The 24,713-nt window shown below is 38.8% G+C and overlaps 1 protein-coding gene across 1 annotated transcript in view; it reads left to right on the top strand.

Moving 5' to 3' along the window:
* MPDZ (multiple PDZ domain crumbs cell polarity complex component) overlaps positions 1 to 24,713 on the top strand; it is a gene marked incomplete at its 5' end in the record, with an annotated part of 88,650 nt that overhangs the window by 24,420 nt on the left and 39,517 nt on the right. Inside the window, 11 exons of the mRNA XM_082335844.1 lie at positions 986 to 1,075; positions 3,090 to 3,169; positions 4,416 to 4,562; positions 5,191 to 5,358; positions 6,356 to 6,541; positions 9,344 to 9,553; positions 11,179 to 11,295; positions 13,850 to 14,008; positions 17,440 to 17,724; positions 18,653 to 18,776; positions 23,024 to 23,222. Of these exons, the coding sequence (XP_082191970.1) occupies positions 986 to 1,075; positions 3,090 to 3,169; positions 4,416 to 4,562; positions 5,191 to 5,358; positions 6,356 to 6,541; positions 9,344 to 9,553; positions 11,179 to 11,295; positions 13,850 to 14,008; positions 17,440 to 17,724; positions 18,653 to 18,776; positions 23,024 to 23,222 (1,765 nt within the window). The remainder of the gene's footprint in view (positions 1 to 985; positions 1,076 to 3,089; positions 3,170 to 4,415; positions 4,563 to 5,190; positions 5,359 to 6,355; positions 6,542 to 9,343; positions 9,554 to 11,178; positions 11,296 to 13,849; positions 14,009 to 17,439; positions 17,725 to 18,652; positions 18,777 to 23,023; positions 23,223 to 24,713) is intronic.

Here is a 24,713-nt window from a genome sequence, read left to right as displayed (position 1 = left end):
CCTTCCACAATGAGCAAAAGCAAGTCTCTGTTCCTTTCACTCTTGCATGTCAATGTCACAAGCTCGAGGTGTGAGAGGAGTGGCCTATATCTAGAGCTTATTAATAATCTAATAGGTCATTAACTACATTTGTGTACAACGTTCACAAGCCAATGACCAATATTAATTTTGCTGCTGCTGAGACGAGATTAGTGAAGCTTAGTCCTCTGCTGTGCACATCTTGAAGTATATGTGCCAGATCTTGAAAGTCAGTGTGTTTAAACAGAATATCTGCATAGAGGCTGGATGCACAGATTTTTTTCAGCTACTTGTGCTATAGGTTGATGTCAGCAGAAGTATATCACAGCTCATAAACTGAACCATAGTCCCCACCTCGCACAAGATTTCAGAAGACCCGCTAGTATGTTATCTGTATGGCATCGTCTCATTCTCACCTTCAGCAAAACTTACAGAGGAAATGCTCAGAAAGTGCTGTTTCTCCAGCCTAGAGGTGTTCAAGACAGCTAAGAGCCAGCAACATACCTAACAGAACTCTGTGGTAGGAGAGGCTTTCTACAAGTGAAAAGTCTGTCAGGTATGCACGTCTCCAAGTCTGTAGCATTTTTGTTTTTCAGTGCCAGCTTCCTGAATTGTACAAAGGAAAGATGAGCAAGGAAAAAAAAAGGCAATACAAGGGTGCTAAAGAATGTTCTATGTTTTCCAGTAACTTTTCTTTCAGTCATAGAGGTACAGCTACTGACAGTTGTGCTTTTTTTTTTCTCATTTCATTGAAAAATTCACTGGAGAAGGCAAAACATTAACAGAAGACAAAATGTCTTTAAAACATGGCATTTCTTCTGGGCCTCTCATGCCAGATTCCATTTGCCGAATATGGATCCTCTGAAGTCCAGTGGAAGAGAGAGTCAGTACCCTGAGGCATGCCTGTGAACTTGATGAATATTACAACATATAAAACTGCTGAAAAGGCTGCTTCTTCTTTTTCCAGATAACAGTGAAATAGAACAGGGATCCCCATCACTGTCATGCAGTGCCAGTGTGGTAAATATTGGGGAGGACGTGAAACAACAGGACACAGGTTTGCAACGTTTAATATTTTATTGTGTGAAAATGCATTTGGGTGTGCTTACACAAAGATGACGTGTTTGTGTGCCTTTCCATCTCCTGTGTGCTGTGTAGCTGAGGTACAGCTAGAAAGTGAAAGTAATCATACACGTGAGCATGTGCTTGAGTGTGTAAGATCGTTGACTACTGTATGTTTCTGAAAACAATTATGTGTCAAAGTTGTCACATGAAGCAGCATGCTTTTGCTACATTCTCAGCCCTCTTTTTAGTCTAGTTTTGTATTTCTGCTCTTTTTAGTCTAGTTGTGTATTAACCTTCTTCCCCTCCTCATTCCCCAACATGCCTTACCTTTCTAGCTGCCTGCAGCTGCCCACCTGCAGTTCCAGGACTTCTACCTCTTCTGATAAACTTACTTTTCACAAATTCCTGAGCTTGCATTCATTTCAATCTGTGTTCTCTGATAACATTTGAAATTCAGTCAGTTCTGGTGCACTGATATGCTCTGACGTTTCCCATACTGGTTGTGGAAATTCTTATTTTCTAACGGGTATTTTCCTTTCCCTCTTGAGCTATTAGTGCACTCTGCTGCATTTCAGAAGTCTTATGTGATGATATGTTTTCCAGACTGAGACAGCACTTAATGTGTTTTCTAACACTTTCCTGCTTCCAGAGCTATAAGGGAACTGAAAAGCATCACCCATATGAGTTCTGTAATACGTATCTTTTCATAACTCATGCTTTCCATTATCCTAGATAGCTGAAGAATTTCTTTTTAACACCTTTCCTTCAGATACTGCAAGGTCTCTGCTTTGGGGAAAATACTGTCTTATTTGAATGCTGCACAACACCTGGCTTTATTTTTAGTAATATTTCTGAGCAATGACTAGATTTAAAACACTGTCTGAGGCTGTTAGTGACTTTAAATTCTTACTAAAAGTCAGTGGGAGTTGGGAACTTAATCTTGTAATGAAGATTCTAGTCTTTGCCTGTGATGAGCATTCAGATGTGAAGTATTTATTTTGATACTTACTGTAGGCACAGCACAGACCATGGACCTTGAATATGTAGGGTCCTGTTAAATCTGCTGTGTGCTGACTGTTGTATCTAAATACTGCTTTTTATTGCTTCTTGCCCTAGAATCTAAACAGTGTGAACGAGGGGAAAATAAGCAGGAGGAAAGCATTTCTCTCTTTTTTCAACCTGCAGATAAACTTTCAATCAAGTTAAGAGTTGCTGCAGTTTGCTGCCTAGCCTGCCATTGTATTTTCAGGGCATCAGTACTTTTCTCCCCTCCTTTCCTTCCAATTTCATTTCTGCTCTTTAGCGATTAGAATTATTTCTCATTGTATGTGTGTATGTGAATCAAAAAAAAAAAAAAAAAAAAAAAAAAAAAGCTAGGACTTGAGTTCTTTCACTGCCCTCTATGGCCTACAGTTTCAAAAAATCTTAGTTTTGCTCATAGTTTTGAAAGTACAAAACCTCCAGATTTTGTTTGAGAACTTTCCTTGGACATTCTCTGTAAAATGCAGGGTCTGTCCTAAAGGATGAGTATGCACTATCACATATATCTGTATTTTGGCCATCCCCCTGAATCAATCTGATCAGCCCACATACAGTCTGGTTTAACAAATGCAACTTTTGCAACAAATGTAACTGCATGTACCTTTTTCATTTTCTTTGTGCCCATTATCTTGTAAAGTTGCATAAAATTCAGTCAACACTGAAGCTAGTTTAGATACATGTCCTTTCTTCCTAGCCGTTCACACCAGACTTTTTGACTGAACTTCATGTCTTTCAAAATATAGTTAGTTTTGCGGGCGTGGGATCTAATACTATTTTCCAAGATTTTCCTCTGCTTAACCCAAGCCTGGTGAGACAAAACATGTCAATTTTTTAGTCATATTTAGGAGAGTTCTGGCATCATGGGAATGATTGTGTAGTCTTGCATGTTCCATATACTTTATCAGTTATAGGAAGAGATAGGATGTTGTACTTTTTGTCACAGTAATCTGAGACATAACTTTTAGATTTCCAGCTAACTACTACAGAAGAAGCAGCTATGAAGGCAAAGTGGCAGAGGATTATGGGTTCAACTTATGAAATAGTGGTAGGTAAACTTTGATTACTGTTACTAAATGCCCTTTGATTTATCCACCTATTATGTTGCTAGCATATGGATACAAATACATTTGTACTGAATCTGTTCCTTTGTTTATAAAAATCATACATATGCTTCTTAATCTGTTGAGATTATTTTATTTTGATTATAAATGTTGAATATAGATATATATTTTTTTAATTGGTTTTAGCAAAATAATCACAGGCTTCTTAGGTTACTGTCCCTATGAGTACTGTTCCACAGATTTCCTAGCTTCAACAGGATAAATGTGTATTAGAGGAAGACGTAATATTTAAGGTGAACTTCAAAGCTCTGTTCATTAGCCAGAGTTTGAAGCTAGTGCTTGAAACATCCTACCCATTCTGTATACTGAATGAATTGTTTGATGTAATGATCTAAATAATGCATAGGACGTTTACTGTAGATACAGTTGAAAACGAGTATCTGAGCTTAGGACTTTATTTCAAAATTATATGCCAGAGCTGTAGTCTCTGCAAAAGTATGTATTATTAGATATATTGTTGTCATATACAGTTCCCCCTTGTTTATGCTGAAGTGCTATGTGATCAAAGTTTCAGTTTTTACCTGATTGTCCCCTGATCCGCTGCATTTGTCGCATTTTTACACAAATGCATTGCAGAGCCTCTTCCTCATCTGTCATAGACCATATTGGATTGAGCTGTGTTTCAGTTTCTGTGCTTAAGGAGCTTTTCTTGTTCTTGCATAAGAGTCTGAAGCACCACGTAAAGGCAGGTAAAAGAGTAGGTCTATGATGCTTTCCTTCTATCCACATGCATGGGGCAACACAATCATGTTACACCAGGCAGGGTGCTTTGGTCTGTTGTGGTTCCTGGGTAACACTCTGTGAATCTGTAACAGTAGTTTCCTTTCCAGAATAGTCATCTATTTTATGATTGTACAACTTTCACCAAATGTAGCCTGCAGGTTTTAGTTTTTATCTGGTATTTGTTTTTCCTTCTCAATGCTTTTCATCTTGCTGGGAAGTTAAAGTTGGGTTCTTTCTATTAAGCTGCAGCTGTTATTTCCCTCAGTGTTGAAAAACCTAAGTTGGTAACTTTGGATGCTTTTGCGGTCTAAAAGTCTGCATTACACATGACCGTTTCTGGTTTTTCAGTTCTGGAATATTCACCTCATTGTATGTAAATTGAAACAGAAAGTAACAAGTACAGCTGTAAATAACGTCAAAAGTAACCATTTCTTAATCTTATTCTAGGTGGCTGTAGTTAACAAATTTAGTGAAAGCAGTGGGTTAGGGATAAGCCTTGAAGCTACAGTGGGACATCATTTCATCAGATCTATCTTACCGGAGGGGCCAGTTGGACGAAGTGGCAAGCTGTTCAGTGGAGATGAGCTGCTGGAAGTAAGAAAAAAAATACTACTTTATCTTAGTCTACATTCAGTAAGATTTTTGAGCAGTGACTTGCTTCTCACAGGTTACGGCTATGGGAATGTAGCATATCTAACTGCATACCAGCCATAACCAGAAGTGCTTGAGCAGTCACTGCGTATGTGCTTATGCATATTTATGTGAATGCATATGCGTACATGCATTTCTCAGCTGATAACTGATCTTTTCAGATATGGTTCAAGGTCCCCAAAAAAGAATACTTAGCAAAAGCATTAAGATTTACTAGGAATATCCCTACACAATGAAGGGACTAAACACCTGTTTACTTTTCTAAATCATTTTCTTAGAATTAAAATGTGAATTTGGTTCACATGAATGCAAGAAACATGAAGTGACAGAGTATGTGGTGTTTGTACGGTGGCGTCATGCAATTTATGAGATTACCCATTCAGTTCAAAACTTACCTTGGTGCTGATTCTGAGCACCAAATTGAGTAGAAATTAAGGGTTGACTATGTCCATTAGCGTGGTGTTTGTTTTTTTTTTTTTTAAATCAGGTGATTAGTGGGTTGGGCTTTTTTTTTTTTAACCCATTTTTGTTCATTGTACTTCTCAACACTGTGTATTCTTTATTTATTGAGGTGAATGAGATCTCTTTGCTTGGAGAAAACCACAAGGATGTGGTCAGTATCTTGAAAGAACTGCCTATTAAGGTGACAATGGTGTGCTGTCGTCCGGTAGTTCCCCCCATCGCTCACCCAGAAGTGCTGGAGAGTCCAAGTCTATCTGAGGTTCAGCTCACAGAAAAGGTATTTTGTCTTAAAAAAAATTACTGAGAAAATGACCATTTCCTTGAGAAAAAACATGCAAAGTTCTTGTACAAGATTAGAAAATACATTTTAATATTTTAGGACTTCGAACCAGATAAATAGAAAAAGCCAAATTATGTTGGTCAACCGTACTTTAGGCCAACCAGAAGATGTCAATCCTGGTAGGTCATGAGCAGAAATATTCTGGGATGCAGGTCTGTCTACCCAAATGCTTCTGTTCTGCAGGTGGGCTGTGGGGGTATGGCAAGCTGAACTGTGTGTTCTTTAGAATATGAATATATTTAATCTGGGTTTCAACTTTGCTTTCTGGGTTTGTGTTGTGCAGAACTGTGTGTGCATTCACTGGCAGACGCAATTCTGTCACTCGTAAGTGCAAAGCTTTGGGCAGCCTGATGTACTAAACATGTTGGAATGATCTGCGGTATAGTATACAAAGCAATAGCATTTGTATTAAAAGAGACACAGTTAATTCTGAGTTCTGGGCAAGGCACCAAATTCAGCTTACTGTTGCTAAGCTTTTCTATGAAACCAAAGGAAGAGAAAAATGTATATGCCTATGTGTGTGTGTCTCTCTGTTTTCTTTTTTTAAATGTTCTGACTCCTGTCAGTGCTACTATGTTTAGATCAAGGCATATTTTTAGATATACTGTTTAATAACAGATATTTCTTGTATATTTGAATAAGTGTACTAATGAAATTTTCTGAAGTTTTTAGTTTGACAGAAATTCCATTTTGTAAATATTTTTTCCAGTGCATACTTTTGTATACTTGCAACATAGCTATTTTGTTACAAGGATATGTGAATTCTGTGCTATCTTTATCAGCTTTGTTTGTTAACTCTGCTGAGTGCTTGCACTTTCTCTGTGTTTAAAGAAACATCACTTAGTTTTTATCTTATTCTTGGTGAACAGAGTTTTATCTCTGCAGATTCACAAACATTTACATTTTATTGGTGAACATTCACTGTTCTTCTCAGGCTCACGTAGAACTTGGATTCACTGGCTCCTCAGACACAGAGGGAACAGCTTTGGCAATAGCTGACGACGATCAGAGTATGGAAGAGGTGCAAAGCTCGTCCTTGGCCATGTGGGAAACAGAAGTACAGCACATTGAGCTGGAGAAAGGGAGTATGGGACTTGGATTTAGCATATTGGACTACCAGGTAACTTCAACACTCATTTTTTTGAGTAGAGGATGAAATACTTTGTATTGTTTGGATCTCGCAATATGATCTAAGTATGTATTTTAAGGCTAAATGTTAATGGAAACCAACCAATACAGTAAAGCTAAACGGATGTCACTAGTGGTAGGCATCCCACTAGCTACATTACTTATTCCTCTTACTGTATTAAGACTGCAGGTTCTGATGATAATGGTAATACTGGTCCAGAAAAATAGATAATCCATAATGTACTAGGGTCTTCAGAAGGCTCATCTGCTAGTGCCCCAGGGGCAATGAATGATGTAGTCAGATTATTCAGGCATTTAGCCATGTATTTTGCACCTGCAGTGAGGTGCTTAGGGCAGGATCCAATAAAGGACTTACTTAGGTGCTTAAAGCAGGATTTACTAAAATCCAGAACTGCAGTTCTGAAATCCCTTGCTTAACTGCTGTCTGTCCAGGATGTGCCTAAACGCCCCCATTCATTTTGTGTTTGACTTCAAAACTCCTGGGTATCTCAAGCTGTGATTCTTGGTGTGTCCCAATGAACAGCTCAGTGCCTGTCTCCTGCCTGCACTTGGTCAGGATCCCAGAACAAATGTTCCTCCTGTTCCTGGTTGTCACAGTGGGTAATTTTTAATCTGTTCACAGTCAAGTAATTTCTCCCTGCAGTCAACGTAGGCTTTTCCCCAGCTGTTTGGTGGTGCTGCAGGACCCAGTCTCTACCCAGGTCTCTGCTGCATCTTGTCCCAAAGAGTCTATGCATTTGCATCTGGAGGTCACTTCCAGGTGGAAATTATGCCCACAGGGCACTGCTTAGAATTAATCTATGCCTCAGTAGAATTTTGCATTTGCACACTGATAAAGGTGAAGAGCAGTGTAGTTTAATAATGTGAAGGATAAAGGCATAGTCAAATATCTGTGTTATGAAACAGTGATTACTCTTTAATGTGTACTCATGATGCTGTGCAGTGAGACACCATAGCTGAGCCTGAGTATTTGGAGTCCACGTTAGCACAAAGTAAAGCACATTTTTGATTCAGCCTCTTCTGAAGCGTTGACACAAGTGGTGGTTGCCTATGTGGTTAGTTACTGAATTTTGTTTATGGATGGTAATACTGAAGGGTTGTGGGAAGTACCTTGAATTGGTTTATGTATTTTGCAAATGTGAATTTGATTGTATCCTACAGCTGTAGTCAGATTTCTGAAACTTATTTTTTTTTGATGTTGTTGTATTTGTGATTTGACCTATGTTCTCTCTTTTGAGATGTAGTTAAAACATGTCATTTTGTCCCTGAAGTTTCTGTTTTCATCTAAGACTGTGAACAAGTTTTCAGTGAGATTTATCTTTGTACTTTGCTGTTTCCATCAAATTTTCAATTAATTTTCAATGAATAGTGACTAAAGTTAAGGACAGTCGTGTTCATACTAATACATTCCTCATGTTCATACTAACACATTCCTCATGTACAATGGCAGGTCTGTAGGAAAGTCTACATAATTTCTTACCACAGGGAAGGCTATCATATATACTAGAGAGGTGATTTTTTTTCAAAAAATGTGTCATGCAGTGTCATTTACAGCAGCAGTGTAAATACTTGTTGATAATTAGAGAGGAAGATGTCAGTGTTCAGGCTTAAGCACTATCTCTGGCAACGCTAGTTGTATTGCTGCTTGTGAAGTGTTTTATTGCTCCGTGGCATTCTTCTTACTGCATTAACTGCCATGAAGTGTTAAGGGTCTTCTTGGTGTCCTTCCCTCCCTCCCTCCCTCCCTCCCTCTTTCAATGCCTCTCTCTCACACTAGCTTTCATCAGTCTCTGAGTCCTGTGGTTTTGGGTGCTGCCTTGGTGGTGTGCATCCTTTCAGATGTACATCTTGGCATGGAAGCTTGTTACAGTTGTGTGCCAGTTCGTAGATGTTTGCTTTTCTCTTCCGTTTGCTATCAGTAAAGCTGGTACATTAGTACGTTTCTCATTTTTTTCTGTGCATGCACTCAAGTGAATTGCCATGTGTTGGAGGTATTAACATGTAATGATGTTCCTTGTGAATGTAATTCTGTAAGAATAATGCAAATGTGTGCACCTGTGGTAATTGTTATAACAGAATCATACATTCCTGTTCTTAGTATTTGATGCTAGCATTTTTATAAAAATCAGTGCATTGAAGGATGGGGACTTCAAAGCAGTTTTCTTTTTCAAAAGCAAATACAACTTTGTTGTGTCTTGTTGATTAGAGTGCTATATTGGTATGTTCCTGTCTCCCATAAAGTGTTTAATTAGGCATGCACAAGGACTTGCCTCTTAAATAAAAGTGCTTTCTCAGCTGAGCAAGATCTGGTGCCATGAAGTATAAGAGCTTTATTGAAAATAAGCTCTTTTTTCCACTGGAGTGCATGTTAACTTTGCCCCAGGCTGCACTGCCTAGATGTAGTCCTAAACCACTGAGGGTAAGGGAGGATGAAGTCTGCAATGCTGTCATTGCAGTAGGAAGTATTTGAATTTCTGGTGTGTAATTACTCATTACAGTATGAACAGCACTCTGCAATTTAGCTGTATTTTATGCTGAGGATATATGATGGGACATCACCTAGAAAGGAGTAATAATTTTCACATTTAAGAATTAAAAATAGGTGGAAGTCTAAACTTACGGGCAGTATGGACAGGAGGGTGTATTCCTGCCAAGGGTTCATCTGGAGCAGAGCTCCAACTTTTTTAATAACCCAACTCTGCATAAAAATTAGCCTCTCAAGACAGAAAAGAGTAAATAAAATGAAATGTTCTTCTTCCTTTTATTTAATTAGGATCCTGTTGATCCAGCAAACACCGTAATTGTGATTCGCTCATTAGTTCCTGGGGGTGTGGCTGAACAAGATGGCAGACTTCTTCCTGGAGATCGGCTTATGTTTGTCAACGATATCAACTTGGAAAATGGCAGCCTGGAAGAAGCGGTACAAGCACTGAAAGGAGCCCCAGCAGGAACAGTTAAAATAGGAGTTGCCAAACCACTGCCTGTAAGGATCTGGGAATTTGATGGGTACTTTTAATGTCATTTAAAGTGGTACATGATGATCCTGACTTTTGCATGCACTTTGTGTGCTTTGGGGTACAGCTGGATGGCTCAAAACAACCAGAAACTGTCTTTGACAGATTCCTTTATCTCCTTGCATGTAGGAGTGGCCTGTGTAGCATATGACTGGTGTAGTGATTGCAGGACCTAGCACACCTGCCTTGCAGCTGAGAAAACAGTGAAACGTCTTGCAGCCAGCACAGTCTTTCAGGGCTGCAAGTTGCCAGGCAGAAGTTTGTACACTTTACAAGACTGTCTGAATGTGTGAGATGGTGACATAAAGGCAATTTTTTGTGATTTGCCTGGAATTTGCCTATTCCTTTGCTTTGCAAGGTATAGTACATATGCAGTCTTTGTATTTAGATTGCACATTTTATGTTTAAAGAATGGTGAGTAGTCTTCAGTTCATATACCTCAAGCTGGTTATTTTAGTATAGCCATAAATAATTTCAGGCTAGATTTTAGAAGGTAGTCTGTAACAATTAGAAGAATGCGGTTGAAGGAGACCGAGGGTTACTGAGATAGTGTGTCAGTAAGGATGCTAGTGTCCCTGCTGTGTTAAATTCAAATCAATAGAATGGCATCACTTTATAAATACAAAGAAAGTACCTTTCACTATATTTATAAGCCCAAGTGCAGTCTTTAGGGTTCATTTTTGCTTTTCGTGAAATGGTAATCTTGTAATCCTTGTGGATGCAGATACCAAATTTTCATTCTTAGTGGGTCTTTGTGGAGAGGGTGGGAGGGAATGGCTGATGTTTAAGTTACTAGAAACTTTCCTTTTCATAGTAAGAGGAAACTTTTTTAGCTTGTTTTATTAAATTCGTTTTTTGTAGTGGAGACTGTGTTACACACTAAAGTGTCGTGCAAATCAACATTTTTATACTTAAGATGTCACTCTAAAAGAGAAAATGCGTGGGGGCTTTGTTTCTTTTTCCAGCATTTTGTAAACATTCAGCATTTGCACTTTAATATTTCACGTATTTTGCTTGCCAATTAATTGAACATTGTGAATAATTACTGGCTTCTTTGCAGTACTCAATGAATGCACCTAGCATCAAATTATGTTGGAAAAAGCTACTGGTTTATAGTCAGAATTATGTTTTGTCCTCTTGAGGCTGTTCCACCTGGCAGATACAATCTTAAAACATAGAGAGTGGATGCAGTCTTCCTGCCTGCTAACAAGATTACTCTGCAGCTAGCAAGGTTGTAAAGGCCTCTGCTGTTAGGCTCTTTCCCTGGTGGCAGCTCTGATGGCAGTTTTGGTATATGTTTAATAAGAACAGAAATTGAAAATTAGTTTAGACTCAGCTGTGGATTCTGTGGTATAGCTGGATAGGCCTTTTTTATTACTTGGGGATGTAAAATGAGATGTGAAGCTGAATAAATTCAGGTAAATTTGAAAAAAAACAATTGTCTCTTTACCTACTCAACACTGTGACTGTGATTGAAATGAACTCTTTGCTGCATTTGGAGTTCATTTGCCTCTCTAAAGCCCCACACGTAATGCACTCTGCAAGCCTTGTGTCCTGGTCAGTCATCCAACTCAGAGCTTCGTTCTTTCTGCAGCTTTCACCAGAGGAGGGCTATGTCTCTGCTAAGGAAGATTGCTTTTTCTACACTGCCCAGTCACTTGAGGAGGAGGGGCCAGCTGATGCAGCCCTCTTCCATGCTGAGCTGGCTCTGGTTAGTGGCCCAACTTACCAAAGATTTCTTAAGTCTTTGCATTTTGTAATGAAAGGGGTTGCTTTGTCACTGTTCATGCTTGTTTTTTAGTGTTTTCTGTCACCACATTACTCATCCACCATAGTTGGGATGGATCCCCACGTGGTAGAAACTGACATCTGGAAATTTTGGCTGTTTGCATGAGCTATGAACCTGGCCTATGATATGTTAGTTGCTGGAAAAAAAGGAAGTATTTTGCTGAGATTTTCAAAAGTGCATGGGTACCCACTTGTCCTTGCATGCACTGAGTATCCCTTTGAAAATCTCACCTTGTGTAGAGAAACATTCATGTGCTTATTTTGTAAATAAGTCTCCTCACTTATATATCATAATATATCACTTCTCTACCTTGCAAAGCTTTTGGAACTCTCTTTTTGCATGTAAGCCAGCCTTAAAAGGAATGCTGTCTGTCTTCAAAAGCTGCCAACGCTTCCTCCTAATGGTATTTTTAGACTTCAGCATCAATCAGTGATTATGAGATTTGCAAGGTCAAAAGGCGTTCACTTGTACAAACAGTGTGGCTTACCTGAACATTCAGTGCCTTACATAGCCCAGAAGTTACCTGTAAGAACTCAGATAAAAAAGACAAAGTAAATAGGACTCTACAAAAACAACAACAACAACAAAAAAAACCCAAAAAACCCAAACCCAGAATACAAATATATTCCAAGTGTGTCTTCTAATGGTTATTTGTACTGATCTGGGCCTGATATTGAAGTTACTTGGCCCTCATTTTCAGGGGACATGAGTAGGGAAGCAGTTTCTACTAGAAACAAGAACTTAATTCATTACGAAAAAACCAAAACCAAACAAAACTTGAAATGGATTCTTCCAGGGCAAAAATCTCTGAATTACTGATTCCAGTATGTTTGCTATTTTTTCACATTTGCAAATGACAAGCTGGTTTTAATAACTTGCTTTTAAATAAGACTGCCTGTTTTTTCTTTTGCAGTTTGTTACCTTGGTACAGTAGTTAGATAATAGGGTTTGTCTTATTCTATTCATTGAGAAGTATGAAGAAACCAGGTTATATATTGTAAATATCCTTTAATTAAAGATGTGTTGAAAAGATCAGATTAAAGCTTAACTGTTCAAAAATTTGACTTCTATGTGTGATTCATACAAAAAAATTAAAATTGTGAAAGAACAATGAAAATACGTGGCAGATGATAATATGGTTAAATTGTCCACTCTGTCAACTGTCTAATTAAATGTGCAAAATATTAAATTGAATGTGCAATCACCCAGTTGAAGATGTGTTTGCAGAGTGCACTCATGAGATACTGTTTTTCACAGATAAATCTACACTCAGATTCTACAGATCTGTCCCCTTTTTTCACAGTCCTTTTTTTAAGGCATAGCTTTGGTAACATTAGTCTGCATTTTCCAGAAGATGGGCTGAGTAAGTTACACCAAAGGAGCAGTTTGATTTAGCTCTTTAGAGTTGAGACAATAAAAAATGGATCATTCGCACCCCAAAAAGGAATCGATATGTTGAATCACTGCAGATTGTTGCTATTGCTATTGTTGTGAATCTCACATAATGAATTCATAGTATGATTAACCACAGAGGCTGAAAAACAACACTTAGATCCCATCTCTGCAGATGGGTGCACTTGGCTGCTTCATACAAGGTTATGGTATAGTCATGGCTCTGAGCTCACTGATCATTTTTGCTAGCATGCACTGCTTTCTTGAGCTCTACTAGGTGAGAAGAAATTGTAGTCAAAGTGTAGTACGTGAAGCACCATAAATTAAGTCTTTTAGGGCTTAATTTTATTCTAGTATTTGAAAGTGTATGACTTGAAAAAATTTATATTTCATTTAAGGAAAAAAAAACCGGGCAAAAAATACTGCCCATGTCCATCTCTGGAACTCTTTAAAATTTTATTTCTCATGTAAGACAGCAGAATTGTCCATATTAATCTTGTTGTCAAATGTAAAATATTTTTGAAATCATAAAAAAATCATGTTATAAATGTTTCTTTTAAATGTATTGGAAAGCATTGCAGTTTCCAGAATATTATTTTTTTGTACCCTTTTAAGAGCAACCGAACCTATTGGGTTGGGTGGAGATTCCTGACAGGTGGCACTACGTGAAGCTCATTATTTTTTCAGTGCTAATTCTTGTGAAAGAAAATTAAAAAGAAAAAAAAAAGCCCTAAACAAATAAAAATTTTGACACCATGGAGTACAGCATAATTCTCCCAACACCTCATACTTCTATTAGCAGGCATCAGCCTGCCTCAGCCCTGCAACTCATTCCAGTTGAGACTCTCACTTCAGATACTCTTTGCAACCTCTGAAGACGTAGTAACATGAATTGTAACTGGAAGCAGAAATCTTGCCCACTGTGCTGTGCAAATATAACTTCAATGTAAAACATGGAGGGGAAAAAAAAAAAAAGGAGGAAAGTGTCAGTCCGTATGTAGCGGCTGAGGTGCTACTGTGTTCGGGGCTTATGTGGTGTGAAGGTAACAGATAGCCTGGCTGATTGAATTGCTTTTGTTGTTAGGTGGACTCTGGCGAGGCAGATCTAGCGGATGAGTCCACCTTTGAATCGCAGTATTTGCCAGAGAGTGACGTCTTCCAGGCTTCAATGATAGCTCTGCATGGCAGTGCCGGTAGCGGTGAGCTGAACTACAGCTTCTCTCTTCCATTGTCAACTCCCAAGGTAAAAAAGAGGGTGGTTTTATCGATGACAAAGTTTGATTTTAAGTGTGAAAAGGCTGTATTATTAGATAGAAATGTTTTTTGTCATCCTGGTTCAAACTGCACTGTTTGTTACCAGATAAAAGTGCAGTTTTGTTCAGGGTAGTGCTGCTGTCTTTCAGACGTCTGTGTTGGAGAGAGAGGCAGCTAGAAGGCTGAAAGCTTGGATTTGTGTTTTATATAGCCAGGTAAAGTATGGTGAGATGTTTGTAGTGTTAAAGCTGTGGTGAGGAGTCTGCTACAAAAACTTAATTGTTATTACCTCAGAGCATAGTAAAGAGCGGTAACACAAAATAACTGCATTATTCTACAGTATTTTAGGTATGAAAAGCAAGAGTAAGTTTTCATCCTAAGCTTTGCTTTTATGCTTCACAGGTAGTATGTTTAGTAATTCATTTACTGTGTTCTTGAATGAAATGTTCATAATGATACTGTAATTAAAAATAAATCTGTATATATCAAACCTCTGATTACTAATAATTTCTATTTAAAGTCAGTAGATGAAGATAAGTTCTTTAAGAGTATTACAAAGATCAGTATCTTTTTTCTTGCTGGTCACATACCCATAAAGACTTGATTGTTTGTATCAGAGTTGGTGTTTTGTTTCTCTCCCTGTTTTTTCATGCTCCTTTTTCTTGGCAATCTGTAGATTTATTTTGCTAATCCAGAGTCTTCCAAGTCATTTCTCCTAGCAGTCATCTTTGAAAACAACATTGTAAGGACTTCCTCCAGGGTTTACAGTCTGTGGTCTTGAATAGAGTAGCTGCTGCTTTTTCCTGCACACCTGAGCTGCAGTAACTCCTTTTATCCCTTCTGGAATATGTTCAGCCTTTACGAGGCACTGGTTGGAAAGCTAAATTCATCTTCTAATGGTTTCTGCTAATCCACAGAAGAGCACATCTCTGCTGTGCCAGTGGACAGATTGCATTGTTTAACTCTGTAATTGTTACTTAAACGGATTATGCATTTTCATGCTGAGAAGCATTTTATGAGATAGAGGCTGGATTTACATTATATATCACATTGAGGCTCCAGAAAGTCTTAAGTTATTTTCAGCATTGACTTAAAGATGGCTTCGGTTTACATGTTTTTTTAAAGATTACAGTCCCAACTTTTCAATGTTCCTTTCTGTGCACAGGTATAAAATAAGTATTAAGTTCTCATCAAGTAACATTTTATACTCTGCAGTTATGAGTGACTTTACAAAGTAAACATAGTAAGAAAATCTGTTCATAAAAGAAGACTTTTGAAGCACGTAAATGCAGTAAAAATGAAAAAAAATGCTATTAGATGCTATGAGGAATGCAGAGGTATTTCAGCTATTTCTGACTGCAGGGCAGTAGGCAGGTTCTGAATGCCTTTGGTGTCACTTTTAAAATAGGTGAAGAAAAAGACTAGTTAAAGTTCAAGTAATGCAAATGCTCTAATGAGGCCACATGTTGCTGTAGTTACAAATTCCTGAAATCGTGTTTGTCTTCAAAAATTACAGCATTGGCTTTTCTTTAAGTGAAACAAAAATAAAAATGGGCATATGCTGCAACTCTAATATGTAGGCATGGCATATGGAATAAATATTGAATACGATCTGGGTGTTATTTTCACTAATTTGGAAATGGATACAAAACAGACTTAAAAGTAGATGTCCCAGCATTCTTTGAAACCTAATGAAATAATTTAAATAGGTTATAGTCCTGGTGTTGTGTTTTCCAAAAGATAGGAAATTTATTTCATTGATTACATCATGCACATTAGTTATATTTAGGCTTTGCTCAGTTATCTTCTCAGATGTTACTTAAACCAATTATTTGTGGGTGAACCTTTTTTGATGATTGATTGTCTGGGAACAGAGCAGGCATGTACACACTGCATGAAAGGTGACAAAATCTAATTCTAAGGCCCTTGATACAAAATGTTGCAAAATATTCCAAAATCCTGGGAAACCTGTTTTCCTTACTTTTTGGAAAAGTAATAGAAGAATTAATAGCACCAGTGGATAACAACTAAGACAGAAAGAAGTAGACATTCTTAGGACTACATTTACAGAGAAAAATTCCTAATATTGATATAGAGCCCTCAAGTCCAACCTCTAAGTCCTTGATATATCTTTGTAATGTCTAATGTCCTACATGTTTTTAAAATTATTTAGTTATTATTAGTTATTAGAATATTTGAAGATTTTTTTTCAGAAGGTTGTGATTATTGAAATCTCTTCAAATATTTGAAGTGCAGGACCTTGGAATCTTGAAAATCTGAACAAATTTTGTGTAGAGAACTTAATCCTAGTACTGCAGCCGTAATCAATACACTTGCAATAGAATCGTAGAATCATTTGGGTTGGAAAAGACCTTTAAGATCATCAAGTCCCACCGTTAACCTAGCACTACCCAAGTGCACCATTAAACCATGTCCCTAAGCACCACATCTACCCGTCTTTTAAATACTTCCAGGGATGGAGACTCAACCACTTCCCTGGGCAGCCTGTTCCAGTGCTTGACAACCCTTTTGGTAAAGAAATTTTTCCTCATATCCAACCTAAACCTCCCATGGCGCAGCTTGAGGTTGTTTCCTCTCATCCTATAGCTTGTTACTTGGGAGAAGAGACTGAACCCCACCTCGCTACAACCTCCTTGCAGGTAGTTGTAGAGAGCAATAAGGTCTCCCCTCAGCCTCCTTTTTTCCAGACTAAACAGCCCCAGTTCCCTCAGCTGCTCCTCATAGGACTAAATAAAAAATAAATAAATAGGACTAAATAAATAATAAATAAGTACTAACTGTGAAGCTTCTGTAACTGCATCATTGTATTTCATTGTTGTCACAGTTCTAAACCTCCATGTTCATTTTTTGCTGAGATTTGACCGAGTTTTTACTTTTCCCTCTTTGTGTGGAAAGGATGTCTAAATCTGTTTCTACTCAGTTAAATGGATGATTAGATTGTGTGCTTGTTGTCTTAGCTTCTTGAAATTCCTCTTTACTTGCTAAGTGTTTTGAAAGTAAAGACCTTGATCCTTCAGAGTTCTTCTACCTGAGAAAAAGAATTGGAAGCTTTAATTTTAATAACTTGGTGGCATTATGTCTAGTTTGAGAATGTGTGAGAGGACATTACTTTGATGAAATTAGTGGATATTTATTGATGAGTACCAAATTAGAATTTGGCTTTCAGCAGTAACTTTATTTTCATTGATTTCTGGTATTTTAAAATAGAAGAAATTGTCTGAGGAATCAAGTAAGTTTTATAGTAAAATGGCTGTAGGGATGTATTGAAGACACTGATGTTGCAACAAATATGTTTAAATTCGGTGAGATTAGTTTCTGTTTAAGATTTTAGCATGAAATGTACTTTTTAGTTATAGTACAATAGAATTTTGATTGTTCATTGTCTCCTGTGTTTAACAGTCTGTTGGAGAGGAATGTTCAAATGCTGCAGCTGATTTCTGTGTAACTGACAAGAACCTGTTCAACATGGATCTGAATCAGAGAGTGAGAGAGCAAAAGTCTGGGGGCAATAGCCTGGAAACTACAACTGGTTTTACTAAAACGGATCTTCTGCCTCTGGGTGTTTTGGATACCAACCAAAGTGAAAGTGAAAACACAGCAACATGGACTGGATCTCAGACAACAGCAGAAATTGCACTAAGTACAAGCCTTGCTACTACCATGCAGCTTGATCCCCCTGGAAAAGTAAACTTTTTTTTTATTCAATAGTAATTAAAAAAAAAAAAAAAACTATGGAAAGGCCATATTAAACCATAGAATCTCCTACAGAAATTGACACTGGCCAACAGCCGTGTATGGTTGGTTGATTATAAATGTCCATTAGCTGTGGCAGCTCACATCAAAACGTAGGATTTAGACCTACCCAAAACAGGAGATAATTTATGACATCAAGATAGTCATCTCCCAGAGACTGGCGATAGAGGGTTATGTAAAAATCTGCTCATACCTCACAGTAGTAGACACTGCTGGACCACAGTGTACCCATTGGGCAGGCCAGGGAGCTTTTCTTACTGCTGTTAACCTCTCCAGAGGCATGGGCGCAAGGAGGAGGTGCACGGCTGGAAACAAGGCCTGGGAAGCCAAGGGGCAGTGGTGTGAAAGACTTGCATCCTGGTGTTCGTGCAAGCCTGTGCAGTTCACCTCACAAACTGACCTGTGATGCCACAGTGTGCAAACATAATATTCCTTTATATGACAGTCACTGTGGCACGTGTTTCTTTTTTCTTCCATTCAGTGATTTATTAAGAAATTCTTTAAAGAGCTGCAATTTCTTACAAGATTTGTTGTTACTTTAGCATTGGCACATTGTCAGACATCTGTGTGAACGAGCCTGAGAGCCCTTGAATTCATCCCAGTAATTTTAAGAGTGTAACTGATGTCCCTAAATTGAAAGCATACTTTGTGGTAGGTTTGCTATATTACCTGAATGAAAATAGAAACCTTATGTATGTTGGTTTGATCTTTGATGGACTGACTTTTCCAATTTCAGTACAAGGAATCTGTATTAATTGTGCGCCTAGCTTTTGTGTAAGGTAAGATAAGCTGAAGTCAGTATGTCCAGTCTTATTTTTATCTCGGTATTCTGAATTGATGTTATTTTCCCTTGTGTTAGGATCAAGTGCTTTTAATGGAAAAGAGATGCCCGGTATCTTTGGAGGGAAGTTCCACAACCCCAAATTCAGTCAAGAACATGTATGAGAAGACTATCACTATTGCAAAAGGCAATTCAAGTCTAGGTAAGGTAGCTAACATTTTTTTGTAATCTGTTCAGGAACATGGCTTTCTGTTTTTTTCATATGTTTCCTGTTTCATCAGTAAAGACTAAACATTTTCCTTTTAGTGGGGAAAGCGTAACAAGGTATTTATTCTTTGCTGCTCTTGCCCTGTTTGGCTATGATGGATCCATGTGCTGTCACTGTGAACACAAAAGTGAAGTGTCCCGTCTCACAGAATTTTTTTTTCCTGTAAAGGAGTTTTGTAATTCCTAAATGTTAACAGTACAATTTTAATACATTGGGGTTTAATCTATACATTTATATAATATAGTGGAAAAAGGAGATCTGGCCAAGGAATGCTGTAGAAGAACACTTTGGTCAAAGAGCTGCAGACTAGACTTTCAAATGTATGTAAACACAAAATGATCTTGCTTTCTGAGGATGGGCAAAAGGGTCTAAACAAGCTGTTCACTTCCTTGCTACAAATTTGTACTTGTATCTTAAGTGCCTCAGTATTTCTGAAAATCAGATCATTGATACATTTAATAAGTAGCGTTTTGAGCTCAATGATATAATTTTGTAGAGAATTTCAGAGTTTTAAATATATGCAGTCTGCAACTTCCTGAGCATACTGACTAGAGGTACATTTTGGAGCAAACAGGCACAACAGATGGAAACATTTTGCAGTGTCCTCTCCTGGTCTCTGGTGCGGCCCTGGTCAGCGTGAGGGGGAGCACAGGAACAGCATCCTCCCAGGCCGGTTCCCAGAGCTGATGTGGGGGAGGCTTTGTGGTGGGAGGCGGTGGATGCTCCCCTCCCGTGGCCAGTGTGTTCATCTGCTTTGGTTGAGATTCCTGGTGCTGTTTCTTCCGGCCAACTGCACGTCCTTGAAGACTGGTGTTGGTAGGGCAGGCCTTTGTGTGGGCGCTGGCTGTTCACAGTGACTCTGCAAATGCTTTAAGATGGGTTGTCCACAGAAAGCACCTTGAAAGCAACCTATGGGCCCCTTGTTCATAATAGCCACCGCTCAGGACTCCCTTGCTGTGCAGAGGTGGGTGAGGCGCTGTGATGCTGTAATTCAGTGGGCGCTTCTGCCTGGAATAAACTGCCCTCTGATGGCTGGATGCTCAGTCTGCCCCATATCACCTTCTCCTTTGTGATACAGCCAGCCTCTAAACTGGATCCGGAACTGATCTGGTTTAAAATCAGCCTCCCTAAAATATAAAGCTGTAGGCAAGGCTGATGTGGGTATAAGTTTTGACTTTCATTGGTATGAGGTGCTTGGGTAACTACTGCCTTCACTGGCCTCATTGCCAGGCTGCATAAAGTGCAGGTCATAGTGCAGTTCCAGACATTTTGATTTTGTTCAAAACGTTTTATTTACAATAACCTCTTAACTACATGGAGCAGTGTTTTTCATGTATGTCTATGAGTATTTTAAGTGCAGTGAACATATAAAGCAAATTTCATGTCAAGCGTAATACAGGATAAAAATACAAACTTGGCACAGGGTGCACATTGGCAGACATTACATGCATGAAAAGTAAGACTGGCCTCTCACGTATACACAGTATGAATGTGAATAATGCTTTCTCCTGGCTTTTGACTGTAGTCTTTTTCTTCCAGTCTGTGTGTGCTCTGTCCTGGGAAGCTGCCTGGGCATGGTGACCAATTTACACACATGGCTGCACTGCTTTTAACTTTCATTTTTACAAAAGGAGCTAAATCAAGAGCTGTGAATGATGTTGAAAGCTGCAGCTGCATCAATTATTTCAGTTGAGAACTGGCACTTCTTTTTTCCTTTTAAATGGTGTCACCCATAGCTTGCAACAGCTCTTCAAATCCAGCCACAGCTGGAGCTCTAACCTTTTGATTGTGATTTTTAAAAGGTAAGAGGACGGCGCACCCGCATACGAGAAGAGCTGAAACGCCATTGTCCTATGTGATTCATTTGGCAACTCAACAGTGGCATTTGCATTTTTAACCTGAAACTGTAGCTGTCCAAAGTGTGACATCAGCCTTGCAGATCTGTTGTAATGAGAATGTCAACATAGAAACAAGGGGTGATGGTTTTCTAAAGTGCTGCTACACTAGTCTCAGTAATACGGTTGTTTATTACTGGCTTAACCAAGCAGCAAAGTTAGGTTCAGAATTTCAAACCACATTTCAGCTGTTTCCTTGGTAGTTTGCTTTTTTGTGCACGCTGCCTGTATTGTGGTGGAGACTACTCTGTTGCAGAGTTGTGTTTACATTCAGATCTGACTGAATAACCTATGTGAGCAGATCTATCAAGAGATGGTTGTTGGAAGGACTATGTGAGTGTAAATGCTGGGGCGTCCACCCCGGGACGGCACCTGTAAATGCCATCTGGGATGTGCTCAACATTGTAATGTTACCAATCTGAGGGGTAGGTGATGGAGAGTTTACCTCTACTTTTTCTAATAGCAAGGCTATAAATCAGTGGCATTGTGTGTCTGTATCACAAGTCTGATACACCCATGTTTAAATTACACCTGACCACATCTGACATCGTTACCTGGCAAATCATAAACATAAATCTCCAGTCAATGGTAACACCATATTCTTCCGTCAGTTTAATATTAAATGCCATCGTGAAGATGGATTTTGCAGTTTTTCCAAAAGGTAAGCCTTGACTTCTGCATACGAAAGTAGAGAGGTACATGTATTCATGTGTCTAAGGAGCTTATTGGGCAGTTCCTTGCTAGTCATGGCCATCTTCTCATGCTTTAGACAGCTATGTTGATCTCAACTACAAGTCGGTGTGAGGAGCCAGCACTATTAAGAGATTTTTATTTACTGGAAGGAGTCCTAAGAAGCACAAATGAATATCTGGATTAGCATTGTTCTTTAAATGGTTACAGTATTCTATTTTTTTTCTCTGAGACAGATATATAGGCAGGTGTTTGTATGGTTGGCTGAGTCTGGGTAGCCTGGGGCTTATAGCTGCCTTCTAAACTCTGTTCAGCCAGTCTGTCTCCCAGGGTCTACGTTCACAGAGTAAAGTCTCTGTCTTCTGTAGCCATGTTTGTATATAAATGGTTAGAATTTTTTCCATAGTCAGTATCCTTGGAGGTTTTGCTCTGTGTAGCTATTGCCTTCCTTCCACTCAGCGTCTGGAGAATAAGGTAAGGGCTTGCAGACACACAGCTGCACTCCCAGTGCTTGCTAGCCTGATGTTTATAGGCAAAACCAGAATACATAATGGGGTAGTCACAGCGTCCTGCTCCATTTCCTCTATAAGGTGCTCTTACTTCAGTGGCCTCATCTTGTTAGTAGAGGAAAGCTTCAATGTTAGTGCACAAAAAAGAATAAAAATTAGTTTGGCAGTATTAAGATAGTGTCCACCCAGTGGACTTCCAGGGTGCTGGCCTTTCAACTACCTTTCCATTGCCTTAGTGAAGAACAGTTTTTCCTGCGACTGTCATCAGGGTTGGTTTCATGAGCACCAACTGCCCTGAAAATAAGTGACAACTTACGCATGTAAGAACAGTCACAAAGGCATGTGAAGCCCAACACCACAAGTAAGTCCCCATGGGGAGGAGGGGGGGGAGCATCTCTGTCTCATTTCCCATTAGTGAAAAGAAAGTGGAGTTAAATGGTGTGTATAAACATTAAGAAGTAGCATCCTGCTCTGCCACAGGTGGGATTGTGGTGTACCTCAAGTAGTGGACTGTATCTGTCAGTGGTGCACAGGCTCTCACAGAAGTCAGAAGGCCTAAGCGATGGCCCACCTAGGAGAGCGGGAAGGCAGCCGCTCTCTCAGTGGGATCTGATTCAAGCTTTCTGTTGCAAATAAGTGTGTGGTTGTATTGGCCCTATGCTCCTAATTAACTGTTTAATCATTTCACCTCCTTTCCAAAGAGAACCATCATGCACTAGACTGAAATGTAGTGTACTGGGAACCATCCAGAAGAGTGGTAGATTTGACTGGTTTAGAAGCAATTTCATTACCTTGTTTATTTTCTGCTTAAATTTTCCACTGTCTTAGTATTTTTTATATTGAGCCTAATACGTGAAATGACACAAGGTAAAGTAAAGATACTGTGATTGCGATTTGTAACTGCTGTATCCTGTTGGGAAGAAGGAAATACAAGGGAGAATAAGAGCAACATTTATAGGGTTGCTGACATTGGCATGTCAGCTGGCTGACTTTTACCATCCCTGCCCCAGGTTACATTTCTTTTTCTTGGCACTCAGAGCTGAGGCTCAAAGACGTTACTAACTGTTTCATGCGTTTTTCACTATAGGCATGACAGTAAGTTCCAATAAAGATGGCTCAGGAATGATAGTCCGCAGCGTCATCCATGGAGGCTCAATAAGTCGTGATGGACGGATTGGTGTGGGGGATTGCATTCTGTCCATTAATGAAGAGTCAACCACTAACTTAACCAATGCACAAGCCCGGGCTATGCTAAGGAGGCATTCGCTCATTGGACCAGATATAAAGTAGGTAAAGCTAGATGATGATTTGTGGTAGAAAGAGGCTAATAATCAATAATCAAAATTTGGTTACTTATGCAAGTATTCTAAATTAAAATTTTGTTTGTTTTTACAACATGAATTTACCTTTAAGTTACAGCTTCAGATGTATAATTCACCTTCAGATTACAGCTTCATGGGTTTGAAAGATAAAATCACTTGTGTGAGATGCTTGGGATGTTCTCAGAAAAGTTATTACTGTCATTAGTAATCATCATCATTACTGCCCTGCCGGGTTTCATTGAAGGAATGGGATTAGTCAGAGTTTTGCATTTGTAGTGTGACTCTTCTAAAGAAAGTAAGGATTTCCTCAAGGTGTTTGTGTTTCTCAAAGGTGGACTGTCTGCCCATTGCACAAGTGATTTCATTTGATGGAGGTCTTTGTAATGGATTTTGGTTTTGACTGCCAGACAGAAAGTATGACACATGATGTTAATGCAGAAGAGTAATACTTAAAACATTTTCAGTACATTTGTGACAAACAGCAGAAGCAGTCTGTTTTGTGAAGTCACTTCCAAGTTTTTATTAGTACATAAGAAGGAGCTATTGCTCTAGTGCATAAGTGTCTGCTTTTGGGACTACTACTTTAAACTTGCAGTAATTAATACAAGTTTTGAAAAATCCTCTACCTTGATGAGAAAGTTTCTTCTCAAGTTCACTCGATTTACAGAATTAACTTTCCCTTAAAGTGCAGTTCTTAGCTGTTGTGGTTGCGGAGTTAACTTTGCCCACATGCACCATCTAGAAATGAGGTTGTTCCTAAGCTTGTGTATGGTGCTCTAGGCACTCCAGTGCTGCGTTTACCGCTCAAAAAATCTAGTAGCTATTTTTGTCAAACCCATGGTAACATGGACTGAGTCATTTTGCAAATGGAATTAACAGAGCTATTGGTAATAGAAGCCTCTACTTATTTAAGAGGATGGCCTGGAAAGGGATCGGTTCAGTCCCAGTGCGGTTGCAGGTAACTTGTGTGGTTTCTGTCAGTTCAAAATGGACTGCAGGGCATTCCATTCTTCCCCAGAAGTATTCTAGCTTTGAAGAGACCTGGCATTTTGGGAATTGGTAGGCCAAGTACCTTCACTGTGGGTGGTAGGTTTAATTGTCTGCCACATAGCTGTCATGCGTTTAGGATTATCATTTAATGCAAGCTTCTTTAAATAATGAGATACGCTCATATAATGAATTACATTATTGTCAATGCTGTCATGAATATGAGCAAGTCAGTGTTGATAAAATGTGACACTGATTATTATTGTAGGCTTTCAAACTGTATTATAATTCCAACTGAAATTCCACGACTGAAATCAGTTGGTATGTGCGCATGCATGTGTGTGTACGTCTGCTTAGATACACAAGTGCTACAGCACCGTTCTTCTGTGAGGAGTCTTTTATTAGTGCTATAGTTACGTGATCAAACACAGATGTGTTCATTATTTGTGCTTATCCTTTTATAGCTGC

The sequence above is a fragment of the Platalea leucorodia genome, assembly GCF_965183815.1.
Source record: "Platalea leucorodia genome assembly, chromosome: Z".
Taxonomy (NCBI): Eukaryota; Metazoa; Chordata; class Aves; order Pelecaniformes; family Threskiornithidae; genus Platalea; species Platalea leucorodia.
The sequence above is the reverse complement of the archived record's forward strand: the minus strand, read 5'-3'. Positions and strand labels throughout refer to the sequence as shown.